Source organism: Kwoniella shivajii, chromosome 4 (assembly GCF_035658355.1).
Source record: "Kwoniella shivajii chromosome 4, complete sequence".
NCBI lineage: Eukaryota > Fungi > Basidiomycota > Tremellomycetes > Tremellales > Cryptococcaceae > Kwoniella > Kwoniella shivajii.
Window position 1 is genome coordinate 857,554 of NC_085911.1, and position 16,802 is coordinate 874,355.

The 16,802-nt window shown below is 41.3% G+C and overlaps 8 protein-coding genes across 8 annotated transcripts; 3 read left to right on the forward strand and 5 right to left on the reverse strand.

Annotated features, from left to right (window-relative positions):
• Positions 1-40: 40 nt before the first annotated feature.
• Positions 41-4,350, reverse strand: IL334_003298 (uncharacterized protein; the record flags this gene model as incomplete). The annotated part of the gene is made up of 6 exons (XM_062935032.1): positions 41-297; positions 362-487; positions 549-656; positions 726-1,084; positions 1,331-3,064; positions 3,185-4,350. The coding sequence occupies 6 exons, from the start codon at positions 4,348-4,350 to the stop codon at positions 41-43; spliced, it is 3,750 nt and encodes a 1,249-aa protein (XP_062791083.1).
• A 1,568-nt stretch (positions 4,351-5,918) lies between these two features.
• Positions 5,919-6,571, forward strand: IL334_003299 (uncharacterized protein; the record flags this gene model as incomplete). The annotated part of the gene is made up of 4 exons (XM_062935033.1): positions 5,919-5,939; positions 6,002-6,016; positions 6,211-6,319; positions 6,474-6,571. The coding sequence occupies 4 exons, from the start codon at positions 5,919-5,921 to the stop codon at positions 6,569-6,571; spliced, it is 243 nt and encodes an 80-aa protein (XP_062791084.1).
• A 272-nt stretch (positions 6,572-6,843) lies between these two features.
• Positions 6,844-8,145, reverse strand: IL334_003300 (uncharacterized protein; the record flags this gene model as incomplete). The annotated part of the gene is made up of 6 exons (XM_062935034.1): positions 6,844-6,980; positions 7,089-7,177; positions 7,243-7,338; positions 7,415-7,440; positions 7,520-7,693; positions 7,813-8,145. The coding sequence occupies 6 exons, from the start codon at positions 8,143-8,145 to the stop codon at positions 6,844-6,846; spliced, it is 855 nt and encodes a 284-aa protein (XP_062791085.1).
• Positions 8,146-8,230: 85 nt separating this feature from the next.
• IL334_003301 (uncharacterized protein) lies at positions 8,231-9,175 on the reverse strand (the record flags this gene model as incomplete). The annotated part of the gene is made up of 2 exons (XM_062935035.1): positions 8,231-8,269; positions 8,348-9,175. The coding sequence occupies 2 exons, from the start codon at positions 9,173-9,175 to the stop codon at positions 8,231-8,233; spliced, it is 867 nt and encodes a 288-aa protein (XP_062791086.1).
• A 510-nt stretch (positions 9,176-9,685) lies between these two features.
• Positions 9,686-9,922, forward strand: IL334_003302 (uncharacterized protein; the record flags this gene model as incomplete). The annotated part of the gene is made up of 1 exon (XM_062935036.1): positions 9,686-9,922. The coding sequence occupies one exon, from the start codon at positions 9,686-9,688 to the stop codon at positions 9,920-9,922; it is 237 nt and encodes a 78-aa protein (XP_062791087.1).
• Positions 9,923-10,499: 577 nt separating this feature from the next.
• Positions 10,500-12,188, forward strand: IL334_003303 (uncharacterized protein; the record flags this gene model as incomplete). The annotated part of the gene is made up of 5 exons (XM_062935037.1): positions 10,500-10,920; positions 11,031-11,184; positions 11,278-11,333; positions 11,431-11,792; positions 11,871-12,188. 5 exons carry the CDS (start codon positions 10,500-10,502, stop codon positions 12,186-12,188), a joined length of 1,311 nt encoding a protein of 436 aa, XP_062791088.1.
• A 278-nt stretch (positions 12,189-12,466) lies between these two features.
• IL334_003304 (uncharacterized protein) lies at positions 12,467-14,138 on the reverse strand (the record flags this gene model as incomplete). The annotated part of the gene is made up of 8 exons (XM_062935038.1): positions 12,467-12,491; positions 12,590-12,832; positions 12,904-12,973; positions 13,060-13,199; positions 13,351-13,576; positions 13,684-13,781; positions 13,864-13,975; positions 14,075-14,138. The coding sequence occupies 8 exons, from the start codon at positions 14,136-14,138 to the stop codon at positions 12,467-12,469; spliced, it is 978 nt and encodes a 325-aa protein (XP_062791089.1).
• A 738-nt stretch (positions 14,139-14,876) lies between these two features.
• Positions 14,877-16,400, reverse strand: IL334_003305 (alternative oxidase, mitochondrial; the record flags this gene model as incomplete). Its single annotated transcript, XM_062935039.1, has 5 exons — positions 14,877-14,967; positions 15,037-15,447; positions 15,540-15,901; positions 15,962-16,047; positions 16,130-16,400. The coding sequence occupies 5 exons, from the start codon at positions 16,398-16,400 to the stop codon at positions 14,877-14,879; spliced, it is 1,221 nt and encodes a 406-aa protein (XP_062791090.1).
• Positions 16,401-16,802: the final 402 nt, after the last annotated feature.

The window sequence follows — 16,802 nt, forward strand, 5'->3', positions numbered from 1 at the left end:
CCCTCCGAGTGTGATCCCGAATCATCTTCGTCGATTATGATCAGAAACGATCATATTCTTCCATTCCACTTAATCCACCACCTAATTCATCTTCACCTCCTGATCTATCATCACCACTCAGGAATTCACTTTTAACTCCACTGCTCCTTCTTCTACCTTGATCCGGTGATGCGTCCATAGGTTGGACCGTCTTGAATCCTCTATAAGCCTTGTATTGTGATTCAGACATTGGTGTCCCATCTGGATTGACAGGTAGAGGATGTGTAAGAGCGCATTCCTGACCTTGTTCGGATTTATCTATGATATGCAATATACAATCAGCAAGTTTCTTATCCGAACGCCAGAGATTTGAGTGACCTACGATGTCTGGTTAACGCATCCAATCTGGCGAACTTCTTGCCACAGCCTTCACATTCAAAGGGTCTCAAACCTTCATGCAGTAACATATGTCTCTTGCAGTCATGTTGCCTGGCGAACCCTACTACAGCTATCGCGACAAATATATCTGAGATTAGCATGTCAACTTCCTCAACATAACCATCACACACCTTTGGGACAACCGTCATATAGACATTTGTAAGGTCTCTCATCGTTGTGCGATCTCAAGTGACCCTTCAAGTTGAAGTGTCTCGTGAAAGTGCTTCCGCAACCCGGAACTATCAGAAAAACCGATCACGTCAGCTTCGACATCTCATGGCAATTTGCCACTGGGATGAAAAGCTTACCTGGACATTTGAACACACCACTGTTTGTTCTTCTTGAAGTACTTGCGACTTCAGTAGCCACACTTGTGACTTTCAACTTGGCGACTCTTTTTCTACCTTTTGCGGATGTAGTAGCAGCAGGCACCTGTCCAGTTGAAGTATTGGGGTCCGGGGATGATTCTTGTACTTGAGTGCCATCAGGTAGTTCCATTCTTTCCATATTTGACCAATTTGAACCTTGTGAAGAGATTGATAGAGCAGGTGAAGCTGATCTTATCGATGACGCGGATGAGTTTCTGGAATGTGACATCGCTCTTCCACGATTAGTTGGTGGGAGTAATGATCCATCATTCGCTGTTATACTTTGTAAGAAATCGGCTCTGATGTATCGAAAGCAGTAATTAGCACAGCTTTTTAACATCTCCTCGCACAGCCTTATGCTTATCACACACATACACACACACATACACACACACAAAGAGTGAATGAATTGTAACGGATTGGAATCAAGAGGCAATGACGTTGATTCAGATTCAGAAAGAAATGAGAACGATATCCCCGAGATCCCAATCTCAGTCTTGGGGGACAAACCTAGGTTTATAATCAAGATAAAAGGGTAAACTCACGTGGAACCACCTGCACCCACACCCCAACCAGTACCTACCCTACCGAAATCTTCAGATTTTGCTGCTCTTCTATGCCCGTGTCCACTAACACCTCTCACTACTCCAGGTCTCAATTGTCCGAATGGCGAGTTATTATTGTTTTGGGTGAATTCAACACCGTATCCGGGTGTACCAGCTCCTGCTGCCGGATGATTTGTCCCTTCTCCTCCAAATGACCTTCTTCGCGCACCCAATCCACCTTGTGCTTGATTTGGTACCAGGAATGACTGTTGAGAAGGCCCAGCAGATGAAGGCACACCGGAAATATCCCCAAACGTAGTAGTGTAAAAAGGAGCAGAGGTGGTACCCGGTAATTCAGATGCGGAATGAGGGTATAATCCGATGGATTGATAGAATGCCATTGACGTAGGTGAGAACTCTCCAGGTTCATATTTGAGAACGCCACCAACACCAGCGTCATTACCTTGACCTTGGATAGCAGTATTGGTGTTCAGTGGAGGTAGTCGATTTCGTTGTGCTTGAAGTAAATTGAGTTGATGCTGTTGACTTGATTCGTTCAACTGATTGTTAGGCTGTTGCTGTTGATTCAACATTTGTTGTAGAGGATCTTGACTTTCTTGACCTGGTAATAATCTTGGATCAAGTGTGAAGTTGTTTTGACCATTCGACGGATCATTTTCATTGATACCTGTCCTCCATGCATTGACTGTGTTTTTCCATTCGTCTGATATCACCTGATCTTGAATAACATTGTTCATTCCGTTACTTGGGTTTGCGCCTGCTAAGAGATTTAGCAGAGCTTGTCTGTCAAAGGAATCGGCTGTTGGTGAAGGCATGAAGGAATCTGATTTTGCTCTTGGTCGAGTCTGGATCCCAGCACCTAAGCTTGCACCTCCTAATTGGCCCCATCCTTGAGTAGCTTGGAAAGCCATGGCGGTTGCGAAGTCCATTCCTCCTTGCATATCATCATTTAGACCCCCCGTATTGGATTGACCGGATTGGGCAAGTTGATCAGATGATCCTGGTCGCACTAGTGGATGTGACTGTGGTGGAGGAACATTAAAGCCCTGTTGCTGATTGAAATCTCCTTGGTTCTGTTGTCCACCCTGTTGTGCCATTTGACCTGCACGACGTAATGCAGCATCAAAAAGACCTCGGCCGTCTTTCATGCCACTTATAGGTGTACTGGGCTGAATGTAGATCATGGGGCCATCCGCGCTAGGGGCGATGGGACTGATTCCTGCCATACCGGTCAAGTGTTCCAAAGCAGGGTTGACAGGCGGCAACAGACCACCGCTGACTGAACCACCTAGATCACCTTGGCGAGGAGCGTTCATACCCTTCTGCCCTATACCACTTGGTCCCGATGATGTAGTAGTGATGATCGGAGGGAGTTTAGGGGATGGGCTGTGTTGGTTAGGGATTATCAGAGCTGGCGGTGATTGAGGCTTGTTGAAGAAAGGTGAACTGCCTGGTGCGGATCCTCCTGTAACCTGGAATGTACCTGAAACAGGTGGAGAAGTGAGATCTGACATATCGTATTGCTGTTGCTGTTGTGGAGGGGCGAAGGGACTGGGTGATCTAGAAGCTGAAAATGAACCATGCCTTGAATGACCTTGCACTTGGTTCTGATATAACTGATTGTAATCCGGATTAGGAGTTTGGGCATGCTGAGGAAATGGTGATTGGTCTCCTGACTGTTGAGCGGAGCTGTGATGTGACGTATTGGATATTCTAAAGCAGTAAAGGAAGTTTAATCGTCAGCGTATGATCATGATAAGGTATCCTTTGAATACCATTTAAGATGAGGCAAGGTTATCATGTTGGTTGGGATTTTAGGAATGTACTACTCACATTCTCTGCAATTCATTATTCAGAGCATCCTGTTCACTTATTCCCATTAAATCATCAATGCCATTCATTTGACCATCATTAGTGTCGGCTCCTATATATCCAGATGAATAACCCTGCGATGGTTCTGCTTGTCCCACAAATTCTTGTCCCCATCCAGCGTGGTTCTGCTGATTCGGCGTTATTGCTTGATTTGTATATGGTGAAAATTGATCGTACATCGTCGAATCGTTGATGGAATTTGCTGATCCAGGTGTCATGAAGTTTAATCCGGCTGACGAAGGTGTTGGCACAGGAGAAGGGAAAGGACTATATTGTTGTTCTTGTTGTTGTTGTTGTCGGGGTATTTGTGCTTGAGCGTATTGAGTAATAGGTTGTTGTTGCTGTTGCTGTTGCTGCTGTAATATACCTATTGTTCCAACTCCTGCCCATTGTTGTTGTAGTTGGTCATTCGCTTGATACTGATAGGTCTGGTTTTGGTTTTGGTTCTGAATTTGGTTTTGCGAGTTTGGTTGTATTTGTATTTGGCTATTATCTTGTATTCTAGCTTGACCTCCAAACATGATATCACCAATAGGAGGTGAACTATAACCTTGACTCGGAGAACTAAACCTATTACCTTGTCTTGGTGCGGTAGCTATTATCGTACTGTCTGATTCTGGATTGAAAGGTAACGATTCTTTTCTTAAAGAAGATTGTCTTCTTCTTAATGAACCAAAATTATTGTATCCTTTACTCATCATATCTGATGTTGAACCTGTAGATGATGAAGAAGAAGACGATTGTCGATTTCTACTATGCGCTTGTAAACCATTCCCATTTGAAAATCCATTTCCGTTTAATGATGAATTGCTTGATTTACGATTTATAGATTGAGGTTCTTCGTAATATTGATTCTGTCCTTGTCCTTGTCCTTGACCTAATTGATTTTGATTTTGATTTTGACCTTGTCCTTGACCTTGAACATGGTTATGTGATTGTGATTGTGATTGCGAGTGGGAGTGAGAGTGTGAACTTTCAGCAATCATGTGTGGATAAGGAGATTGAAATGAATAAGCGTTAAATGAGGAAGAAGTGGATGAACGTCTTGGAGGTAATTGTTGACTTGAGAAAATAGCATCAAAAGTAGGTGCTTCGGATGAAGTTGGATTTGGATTTGGATCTGACATCTTGTAGTATCGTCAATCCTTGTTATCTTATTCGCTATGCTGTGCAGAGATTTATCCAAGATAGATAAGAGCGAGGCTGTGTTCTCCAAGGAGATATTTCTATTTGTATCTTCAGCTTTTTATGACAAGTACATCATTTTCGCAGTTCAGAAGGTTTGAAGTTTTAGTCAACTTACTAAATCAATGTTTCCTGAAGATCTTCTCCACTACGATTTTACGATATAAAAAAGGTTTTATAGATATCATAGAGTTCATCCAGTTCTCCCATGCGCTAGATACAGCGGACAATAACTTGACGTTTGTAGGAAATGAAACAGCGACTTGAGGAACGTAGTTCCACAGTCCTATGGTCGTTGATGATGAATGGGATTGGTTGGATTGATTGAGGCGATGTAACAGGTGCGAGGTGAATGTCAATGTGTTATTATTGGGAATAAAGATTAAGCTTATTGTCGGGGGCGATGCGGGATCAACTTTTTCTGTATTACAGGATATAGCCCAGATCTCTTTTGACTCGCGGCGACGGTGAACGGGTGATGGTGCCCGACTGTGTTGTGTATATACCCCCTTTGTCTGATCACACAAAATGTCTTCTATATTATTGTAGACATCGAACAAAGAGGAAAGGCGATTGAGTATGTCCAAAGACAAACTGATGATGCAACATGTAAATACCAATAATTAACCCATATGGATACCCAATTATCAATATTATTAATTATGAGTATTTATTTATTATGTAAAAAAAAGACAACGACAAGGACTTGTTTAACGGCATCCCGGGGTAAAAGAGAAAGAAGAGAAAATCACCGAATCCAGTAGTAGGTACAGCCGACTTTTGGGCTTTGTACTCGAGTAATCACAAATAAGAAGTATTTTCTCAGCAGGGGTAAAATGAATGGTTGTGATACACTGGGATACTCGGATTTCAATTTTGAATCATCATACACAGAACATGAATCTTGCTATGATGTTTATATACACTACTTGACGACTCATCCGCAGTCAATCACACAAAGAGGATGATATACTAAGATGAATGTAAAATTACCGAATCGAATCGGGATAAAGAAGGGTCAAAACCAAAGGTTGCTTCATTAGGCTGACCGGGTACTTTGCCCGAGAATGCTTCTTAATCCGAACAACAATAGGACTTGAGTGACCTTTACAATCTCTTGCACAAAATGCTTTCCAGCTCATTGAATTAGCATGTATATAGAAGGTTCTGTCCTGTGCCATACCGACACAGAAATAAGGTTTGCTTTGAGCAAGAAGCTTACATTGGCTTTGCAAATTATCGAGCATCCGAGCATCCGAGCGCACATCCTCCCCCCACTCTCAGGCACTTGCAAAAGGAATGTGGCATTCCCACCCGTTTTCATTAAGTAAGGGGATGAAACAAACCTTTAAACCTATGAGATATAAACTAAATATCGGCCGTGTTTTAAAGGCAAAGTTAAAACTATCAAAAGGAGTTACACTTCTTTTTGTTTTGACCTTTCAAAGATATCTTTACGTTACGTGATCTGCATTTTCACCAAAATCACAAGGAGACTATTACGACTGAAATGAATACTGCTGGATCTGTTGTAAGTATCTTCTCAATTCTGAACAGATATCAAGGGTCTGAACTAACTTGGGTTCCGAACAGGCATATGGATGGGGTGTAAGTCCCAGTCTCTTTTAATTGCTCTTCATATACACGGTAATACCGCCGATCATGTCTTCATACGAGAAATGGCATATATGTTCAGAGTGGACAATTCCTGCACGAAGCTCTTCATATTATGACCAAATTTAGCATTTGGAGCCTGCTGAATCCAGCTGAATCCCCTAGCTGACTCTGATTTTCGCATATAGGCACTCATAGTAGCTGCTGGAGTATCATATTATTACGCTAAGAAAGATATCGATGCTAAGAGGAAGGATGCCACGGCGAGAGGAAATAGACCGTTGGAGAAATTGACGTGTGAGTAGACGTCATGATCCGTTGAATGCATCGCAAATCCACACATCCTTGCCCCTTGACCTGTCGATATACACTCTTGACCTCAAGCGTACCCCGACTCGGTCATTGCCAGATCAGAAGGGCGCTGCTGATCTCATTGTCAAATCGCTTTTAGGGGAAGAGAAAATTAACCGAGAACAACAAGCGGATAAAGTGTATAAACCAGTTCAAGATAGTATACCGAAAGAAGCATTCAAACCGCCTACAAAGTGACCGAAATAGAAACAACTACTTCAGATTTCTCGTTCCATCATCCACACATTCGAGATAGCTTTGTATCCAGGTGATATACCTTTGATTGGGAATAGAACCTATGCTACATGCATCCACATATGCTATTATCTATGAAATCTATAATGGGAATATGTTGCCTTATACACATGGATCGCTAAACCCATTCGGGTAAAGTCACAAGCCTTGATGAGCTTGCCTGACTACTTTGGTAAAACACGAATCTGAACTTTTTGTATTGTTCACATGTGCTCCTATTCTCTCCTTCGAGTTCGGCTCAAGTTTTCTTGAATTTCTTCGGTCGCTGTTTTCGCGGCTTCCTCAGCTTCTTCTTTAATCTTTTTCAGTCTTTCGAATTCTTGCACCGCAGGGTCGGATTCTCTCCATCGACCTGTGAGTTTACCATTAGCTGGGCTTCAATCTTTTCGAACACCGCGATAATATATGAGGGTTCATAAAGTATAGCAAGATAGTGAGGGAAGAAGAATCAGACGCATACCTAAAAATCCATGGAAACTTGCTGCCCATGGACGTTGTTCTTCATCTGTGAACGGGCTGACACTAGAGAATGATCCAGGTGGAAGTATCCTTTGGTCCGGATAGTGATCAGTACGAGACATCTAAGTCGCTTGGAAGGGATGGTGTCGACTCACAAGACATCTCCAACTCTGATAGGTTCTTTTGTATGTATCAGGTCCGAGGGTTTGAATCCGTATCTAGCTAACAGATATCGATATACGCAATCTGAGCTGTGAGACGTTCATTGTTATATCAGTTATCTCGTCATACTGCTTCCTTCCTTTCCACATGATAATGATGACTTACAATACACCTGGACCTGTCCACTCGAGCTATGTATGAACCGAACGACACCAAGCAATCAGTACTGTTATTCGTGATCGGATGTAATCAGTCGCAAGTGAAACATACAGCAGTTTCAGATACGAATGCTTCTCCTTTCTCTTTGGCTTCTTTAGCTTTTATTTCATTCTCTTCTGATTTCCTCAATGTTCTACCTAGAGCATCTAAGAATACTGGATGTCCAGGTCTGGCCATGAATGTCCATTGCGTGATTTGTACTGCCCTGGAAAGACCTACTTCGCGCTGTGATCATCAAAATCAACGCGATCAGCTCAAAGCTTTAGTTTGCCACATTGTTTCGACGTAGGGGACCATCATGCCTCATTTGAATTAACTACTACTGGAAATAAACGTTCACTTACCCAATTTGACCAACCGAAATCAACCGCATCACTTTCTATACTGACCACTAAACCTGGCATACCCAACTCATTCCCATCATCGACCAAAGGGCCATCATACACTTTCGACTTTTCTGTGGGAATTTTGACTTGCTCTTCTACTGGGTTCGTTGCATGTTCTTTGGAGAAAGTCGATAACGGGTGTGACGAGGGTAAATGTGGTGAAGTTGATAAAGACAACAAACGAGATAAGTGAGTGAGAAGTGGTGGAGTGTGAAATTGGTAAGGGTATCCCCATTCATCGGCATGGATGATCGGTGCAGCTAGATTACGAGGATCATAAGGGTTTGTCATGCGATAATTGGAAATGATTGAACATACTGTCACTGAGGTGAAGGTCAGCTATATAACTCATTAATAGCGATGAGTATGTGTAATCTTACCTATCTGTGTATATACCGCCTTCCACCAACATTGCCTATTGAAGTCAGGAATCATCTCTATCAGCAAGTGATTATGATAATAACAAAGAATAAACGTAACTGCTTGAACTAACCATGTATCTGAAAATATCAGTCTTGAGAACTTGTCTAGGTAAGTCTTTCCAAATCCTTTGAGCTTTTGATTGAGGAAAAATATCGTTTACCCAAATGCTCAAAGAATCATCATCGAAATATTTGATCTCCCAATCTGGCATAATCTCTTTCCATCTATTAAACTGCCAAGGTAAATCATCGATACTTTTATCTGTAGTCATGACTTGTTTGGGTCTTTCAGGTAGGTTCTTGATAGGTGGTCTTAAACTTAGTCTTGATAGTACAGGTGATATATATGAACCTAAATGTAGCTTTGAGTTTGACGTTGAAGTTGTTTTTAATGTTTGAGGTAAAAGGTACTCTTTATAAGTAGTTAATAGTTCTTTGGTATATTCGCTCAAAGATATGTTACCTAATCTTAATCCGTATTCCTCGTGATCGTGTTTGGGATCATATCCAATTTGTAATTCTTCTATATGAGATAACATGTATTTCTCTATTCCACTCGAAGGAATTACATCTGGTAATTGTCCTTCCCAGATGAAGCCATCCAATGTTTCCTCATTGCTCTTTTTCCCCTCGTATTGGCTGTTTGATGAAGACCATCCTAGCCATTCTTCTAGCCTTCCTTTAGTCCCTGTCGACGTTGATGCTACATGATCATCACTTCCACTTGATTCAGACCAAAAACAATGTATCGAAGGGGATGTATAGTCATTCAAAACATCTTGAGGTAAAGCATGTCGTAAGTCGGTGTACGTATATCTTTGATATAAAAGGAAAGATGCCGATGGGACCAAGATAAGTAAGAGAGATAGTCGAGCTCGAAATGAGGAGAGGAAAAACATTCCCCTAAGGATGTCTGAAGGGATTTTTGTGCTCCAAGTCCGCTTCGCCTTGGCCTGTTCAAGTCAAAAAGCTCCTTTTTAAACTATCAAGTCCTCGAACTATTGAGATGACCTAGCAGTCAGATTGTTCGTCTCTCTCTGCGATGAAAGCATGTTGTCGAATTGTTTATCTAACCCAATAGTCAAAGCTCGTCGCTCGAGCTGTTTGGCATGGGATGTCGTTCGAAATATATAGTCAAGAAACACAGCTTTCGCAGCCATTCTCTCTGCGCTTTGTTAATTGTCTAGCATCAAATGGTATGTGGGGTCTCCACTATCAAACGATGGACATCCCCCCTAGCTGGCACACCAGTTAACCGAATCTTTTCTATTTTATCGAATGCTTCTATCATATCCTCGCTGAACATCATCGCCCTCATCCACATATATCAAAGCCAGCGGAAGTCAAGCGCACACAAAACTCATACCTCTCAAACATATTCTCAGAAAGATTCAACCCCACATCCCATCATGGCTGCTCCTCAAACACCACTCCCACCACGTCCGCCAGCTCGTAAAGGACCTAATCCATTCTTGATATTAGGAATGGTTGTATTGAGTAGCGCATCATTCTTCATCTTGGCTGAAAAACGTCATAACGAACAACAAACATCAGGTCAGACGAGGAGGAAAGAAATGGCAAATCCTTTGTTACCTTCTAGACAAGCTGAATCAGTGGAATTACCCCCAAGGCGGAAAGTAGAATGAACAAATCGGTACTATGGAAGAAACAGAAAGAAAGACTTCTTGGTATGTTTAGAATATGACTTTGCTGTTGTTCTCCCGTCTTCGATACCACGGACCATATAAGACACTAACGATTCTCTCTGGTAGTACATCATCTCATACTCATACATATCATGCATTATAAAACACATTGTTCCCTGTGTCATACTTGGATTTACGGACCAACCTCTCTTTCCAATGTTTGCTTTCATACACGTTACATACATCAGGTATTTGGAATAGGGCGTCATCGGCTTCCCTTCTTTCCAGATGCTGTCAAGGAAGGAAGCCCAGATATGACGCTTGCTTGAGCGGATCTACAAAGGATCAAGGTGAAAGGGTCTTCTTGTGACGCTCGAGTCAGTCGTGTATCTAGCTCAACATTGACAGGGACTTTTGTCTATATAAGGGACTACCATTTTCCCTTGTCAAGTTGGATTTACTGACCATTCACTTTTCTCTACATTCCACTCAATCTGTCGAATCTTCTCAAATCTGCCTTCGACTCATAGCTCCCATCGTTCTACGATTCCTAGTCAAACGAATTATCATCATTATAATGCGAGAACAACCTGCTACTACCCTAAATCCAATTTCGATACCTAATGAAACCACTCATTCAACTTCTAGAGGTACTACACCGTTAACCGGAGTCGGGGTCGTGAATGGAAATCGTAAAATGTCTACCCCATCATATGATGATTCGACTTCCAACACTTCCAAAGAGGGTGTTACTTCGTCTAGGGGTAATCCTGAACATCGAGGTAGATCGAGAGGTAAATTAGCTGATACACCTTTCTCTCCTTCTGGGTCGGCATTCTCCCCTGCTGCCACTTCAACAGGTAATGGCAATGACACTCCATTGATCACTTCCACTTCTGCCGATCCTTCGATAATAGCCGTTCACGGTTCTGTCATGACTAATTTCCCAATGCCAAGAGGTAAACATGAAGGACTGACAGATTGGGATAAAGAAATGCGTAAGATGAGACATGAATTTCTGGACCTGGACCTTTGGAAGAACATAAGGAGGAGAACACGGAGAATGAAGTGGAAGCATCTGAGAGAGACCAGAATACCGACGATGCAGCGCAGACTTGGGAGAAAGAAAAAGAGGTGTGCAAGGAGAAGCCAGTTTACAAGAATGATCGATTGATAGCTATTGATTTCGATGATGTTTGCTCACAAAATATGGCTACCCTCATCAGAGAACATAATGCCAAATTCGGTACGGACTTGACTGTGTGAGTCCTACTAAATCCCCCCCCTTGATTCAGCGTCACGCGAAAATTGGGTTCGGTAGGAGAAAGCTGATAGAGGTCGGTTATGGTTTACAGGGACGATCTGCAAACATATGTATTTTGGCAAAACAGAGGATGGGGTACCCCTGCTGGTGAGTTCATAATCGCTTTACATTTGAGGAGCTTCATGTGACTTCCATTCGCGACGTCTCACGCGAAGAGAACTTATGCTCACCCAGAATGATGCAGAGGTAGCAAGAAAAGTACAAACTTTAAACAACTTATTACCGCTCACCTCACCTATTCCAGGATTCGCAGATGCGTTGCGTACTTTACATGGTTTAGGCCATCCTATCCATATAGTGACTTCCCGACCTGAATCGGATCGACAAGGAATGATCGATTGGTTGATTCAAGAAGGTATTACAATAGGTGATAAACCTGAAGATGTCATCGTTCAAGCTCATTTTACAGGTACTTATGGTGAAGTGAATAGACCTATTGAAGACAAAGGTGATGATGATGATTTCGAGAACGAATTAAATGAAAGATTGAAAGCTTTATGGAGAGATGGTGTAGGCAAAGGTAAAGGTGGCTTAGGTAAATTGAAGGTGAGTTTCAGTTGAAAGAGCTGTACATATGTTTTTTGTTCACTTTTCTTATTGACTACCGTTTGATACTTTTGGCAGATCCTTCGAGAATTATCCGCTTCTTTATTCATTGACGATCATCATGGTAATCTCGAACCGATCATTAACGCTTCACCTCCTATACCATGTTTGTTATTCGGTGAATATGGTTGGAATAAATCCAGAAGCGGATTGACTTCTCCAGTCGAATTGATGGATTATAACCAAAGGATGTTAGCTGGATTACCACTCCCCTTTGAAGAGATTCAGTTGGGGAGAGAACAAGGTGTTTTCAGAGTTAGGAATTGGGATGAGACTATCGAATGGGTCAAAGAATGGGACAGAGAAGCGGTAGAAGTGGTTTCCTGTGATACCTGAATGTGGTAGAGCGATACTGTATAGGAGAATATGCTAGGTTGTTGCCTTTCTTCCCAATCGATTATAGTGTTTTACAATGTTTGTACTGCCTATTTCTCAAACCCACGTTTTATATATTTGCATCGATTCTATTAGTTTACAATTGAGTACATGAAGCAGCTATCTCAACCAATCGTAAGGTAAAATTCGGCGCAACAATCTTTCCAGGCGTTCTGATGAATCTCAGATCCCGTTCACGACGCACACATACACATATACACATGCGAAGCTATAATATTCTACCCTCTTTGCCAAAGCCAAGATCTGGTTTTGAAACGAAATTCAAAACTATCAGCTGAGATCACCTAGCAATTACGTCTTCATATCTATAATCAATTGAAAAGTGGATAGTGGTGACTCACGTTTTACCTTCAAATCCTTTATTACTCAACTGTGTTATTTCCTCTTGAGTCAAACTGAATGTCAAGGCTTTAGAATTCTCTTCGGCTTGTTTAGCATTTCTTGCTCCACCTAATGGGATTGCACCTTTGCTTATAACCCAGTTCAAAGCTATAGCGGATGTTGATACTCCATGTTTGTCAGAAAGGGTTTTCATATATTCTATGAGGGGTGCAAGTTGTTCCCAAGTATATTGACTACTGAACCTGTAAATACCGAAAAACGATAAGCGATCTCATCTTGACAATTGTGTAAGAAAGAGGGAAGAAAGACTTACCTCCTCCCACTTGGAATAGGATTAGAAGCGTTGTATTTCCCCGTTAATCTGCCCATAGCAAGCGGAGAATCTATCCATAGAATAAAGAAAAATTACGAAGCATCAGATTCAACCACCTTGGAAAAATGACATTGCCGCTTAAATATTGATACTTACAGGCTAAACATGCTATATCCCTCCTCTTCATCTCTTCTAATAACCCATTCTTCTCAGGACCCTGACGAAGTAAGTTGAACTCGATCTGATTCGAGGCTAATTTGATACCATGTTTCTGTAATATATCAGAGAATTTAATCCTACCACGGGAAGTGATAATGATCAATGACAAGTGTTAGCAGATTCTTTGCGTATGAAATTTATACCATCGCATCGGAAGGGATATTTCTTTCACATCCCATTCAAGAATGACAATGATGATCACAACGGAGAAATAGAATATGAACTTACAATTCATCTTTACTGAAATTTGACACACCGACATTTTTACATAGACCCAATTTTATACATTCTGCTAAACCACTTGCTAGACTTTCAAAAGAACCTAATCCACTTGAAGAATGAATTTGATATAAAGGAATGGAAGATAATCCCAATCTTTTCAAGGAAGCTTGTAATCTTTGTACCAGAGGTGGATTAAAGAGATAAAAAGATCCTGGTTGGGGGAAAGGAAGAACTGTTGACACAATTGGTAGATATACAATGTCGTGTTCCATTAGCTTGTGTCTTCATTCGTGACTCTTTGATCTGAAATAAAGAAAAGGTCAGGAAGGATGTACTAACATTTGGTAGCGATATATAATTTTGCTTTATCTTCTTCAGTACTTTCTCGAATCAAATTTCCAATAATCCTTTCTGATTCTCCACCTCCGTATACCTCGCTATCCGGGAGATTTACCTCGAAACGTCAGTGCATGACGGCCGTTTGAGGGTTTAATCGATAATCAATGGGGAAACACTCACGCGGTGTCGTAGAAAGTCAAACCTGATTTGACGGACGTTCTCCATGCTTCTTGAATACCAGGAAGTTGGTCAGGTGTATAACCCCAAGTCTTATCTCCCCATGCCCAAGTTCCTATAAGACCAAGAAAGAACATCTGTTAGCCTTGACTTTCACTTTGGGGAATCTTCCACAAGGGGAAAAGTCCATCATCCATTGTGTGGTTCGACTTACCAATTGCCAAAGCAGGTACTTGTACGCCTGCTATAGTAGCGTGTTTGATAATCTGAGTTGTCATTGTATCTATATCGATATCTGTTTTTCGGTATCTAACGATTTCGACTATCTGTATAATATTTTTCGTGGGACAGATTAATAATAAAAAACGTGCGGTCTGTAACGAGCTATTTATACCTTATGAAAGCCGTCGATACGAGTAGCTTTGAATTGATCTAAGAAGATAACGGAGTTCTATCACCTCACTTACGTTGACTTTATGTTATTGTAACGGAGTAGGTCTATCTTGTCCACTTACTATTCTAGCTAGGAGCAACTTTGATACGGTTACAGAAATTGGTATGACCACTCGTATGTGTACTTGAAAGGTGATCTCACTATCAAAGAACAACGATCGAGGCTATATATGACTTCGATACGGAGTATGATGTTCGTAGCCATCTCCTGCACGAAATATCTTTTGTTGAATTAAGATGGCCAAAGCCCGAATCCCGTAAATTTCGGAAAGGACTGTATGCTGTTGTCATTGATATGCCCGTACATCTTGTTACTCTTGGAACAAATGTGGAATATGAGACGATGAGTGTAAGACATTATGATCACAGGCTAGTGGACAGGAGTAGTATTAGAGAAGATACATGACACAACATGATAGATTACAATTATAAAATATAGGTAGAAGACGCTCTATTGCATTGCGAAATGGGAGAAGAAAGCTATTTGCGGAAACTTGTTGATGCCAACACTCTCGCGATATCAACTGAATTGATTAATGCGAGTTTGTCGGTCTTTTACCTGACTAATGGCTGGCGATGTGTTTTTGCTTAGAAGCTTCCATCAATTTTTGCTGTTGTTGTTTGGCGAAATCAGCCGATTCTTGTCTTGTGAATCTATATATTGTCCCACCTCGATTTAGCATCAATTATTATGGGGAATATTTCAAGGGTAAATTTACTCACCCCCACTTTTCACCTCTTGTTTGAGCGTTAGCTTCTACCAAAGCGAAAGGATTGAAATCTTTCTTTTGATCTAGATTGGCCAGGGAATGATTGACGAATCTATGAGTCGCTTCATCCGCTCTAACTGCTCTTATGACATCTAGCAATTTGGCGTCTGTCGGTAATCTCCAATAATCAATGGCAATTCTAGGTGCAGGGACATCATTCCATTCTGGTATTAAACCATTCTCCATATCTTCTATACAATGTGTGTAAGTTCGAACAGCTTCTTCTTCTAATGCGCCGACGAATCGATGTGCCGTTTTTGGCGAAAACAAGTAGGTGAGGAAGAAAGCATTATAGAATACTCCTTGAGCCGCAAGTACTAATGCTCTTGTGAATACTGTCGGTTGAGCCATAGTCATGAATGTGCTGTCATACAGTCATAGATCATCAGCTATCAATCTTCAATCATCTCAAGTAGAATGGAAAGAAGAATAAGAAGATTGTATCGTCGTACTCACAGAAGATGCATCCGTTCATTCTCAGCTTCTTCAAGAAGAGTATGTATCCATCCACCATCTCTTCTTAACAATCTCATACTTCTGAGATGTCTCAATGTACCTCCAACCATTCCTGGAACACCGGCGATGGATTCCAAGAGGATGAATCTGAACAACCATTTATGATGACTTAATAATTGACCTTTGGCTCTCAATTCAGCAATAGGAATTGGGTTCTGTTTTAAAACCGATTGTGGAATAGGCACTGCTTTATAAGCTGTCAAGACATCGAATGCTTTTCTAAGAAATTTGACTGTTCGATGAGCTGCTTTATCTCCAATCGTCACCGGAGTTCGTCCTACCACTTTCACCGTATCAAGTTCCTGAGAGAAGAGACAAGATCCGGTCGTTAGTTGATTAAATTGCAGAGGCGTGATACATACCGACTCAGTGTAAATGGGATTCATCATTGTCCAAGCTCCAGTTATTGATTCATCAGCCAATGTATCTGTTGCTAATGGTACTTGATCTATTTCATCAGATAAGCAAACCAGCACGATTGTGAGCTTCAGAACAGTTTACCTACGTCACGATAATGAAAATTGACATACCTTGGTAATGAGGACCTTCTACACCTTTACCTTCTCCTCCTACGATCTTATTTTTAGAGTGTTCTTCTTTTTCTCTCACGTCAGATTGAAGTGCTAGACTAGCCTGTCTAGGTTCATCTTTCTGTATGCTTCTCCTTGCAGAAACGGAGAATGATCGACTACTCGACGCAATGCCAATTGGATGATGAAGTAATTGAGCTTGTAGGAGAATAGGTCGACATAGGTGTGTTGACCTCATCAAGGTCGTTGAACGTATCGCTAAAGTGGACATGGTGAGATGTTCTGGAAAATGTATTCTATTCTATCTAGATCAAAGGGATAAACAATAGATAATGTTGTGTAGGATTGTGAATATCTATGAGATGTCGACAATTATTGATATATCATATACAGCGGCCAACTATTCAAATGAAAGGTATAAGCCTATTTATATGTTTCATCATCGTCTGTTGCTCAATAGATATTTCAAGATCTTTCATTCAAACCAAATATAATGAACGATCATTTTCCCGAATCGTTCCGTCTACCTTTTGACCAATTCAGCTTTACTAGACAGAGTAGGTCGACAATAAACCAAAAGATGCAAGTCGTAATTCCGGATATTCATCACATCGTACGTATGGGAGATATGACGATATGGGATGAGACGGGCAGAAACCAATCCGAAGCATCT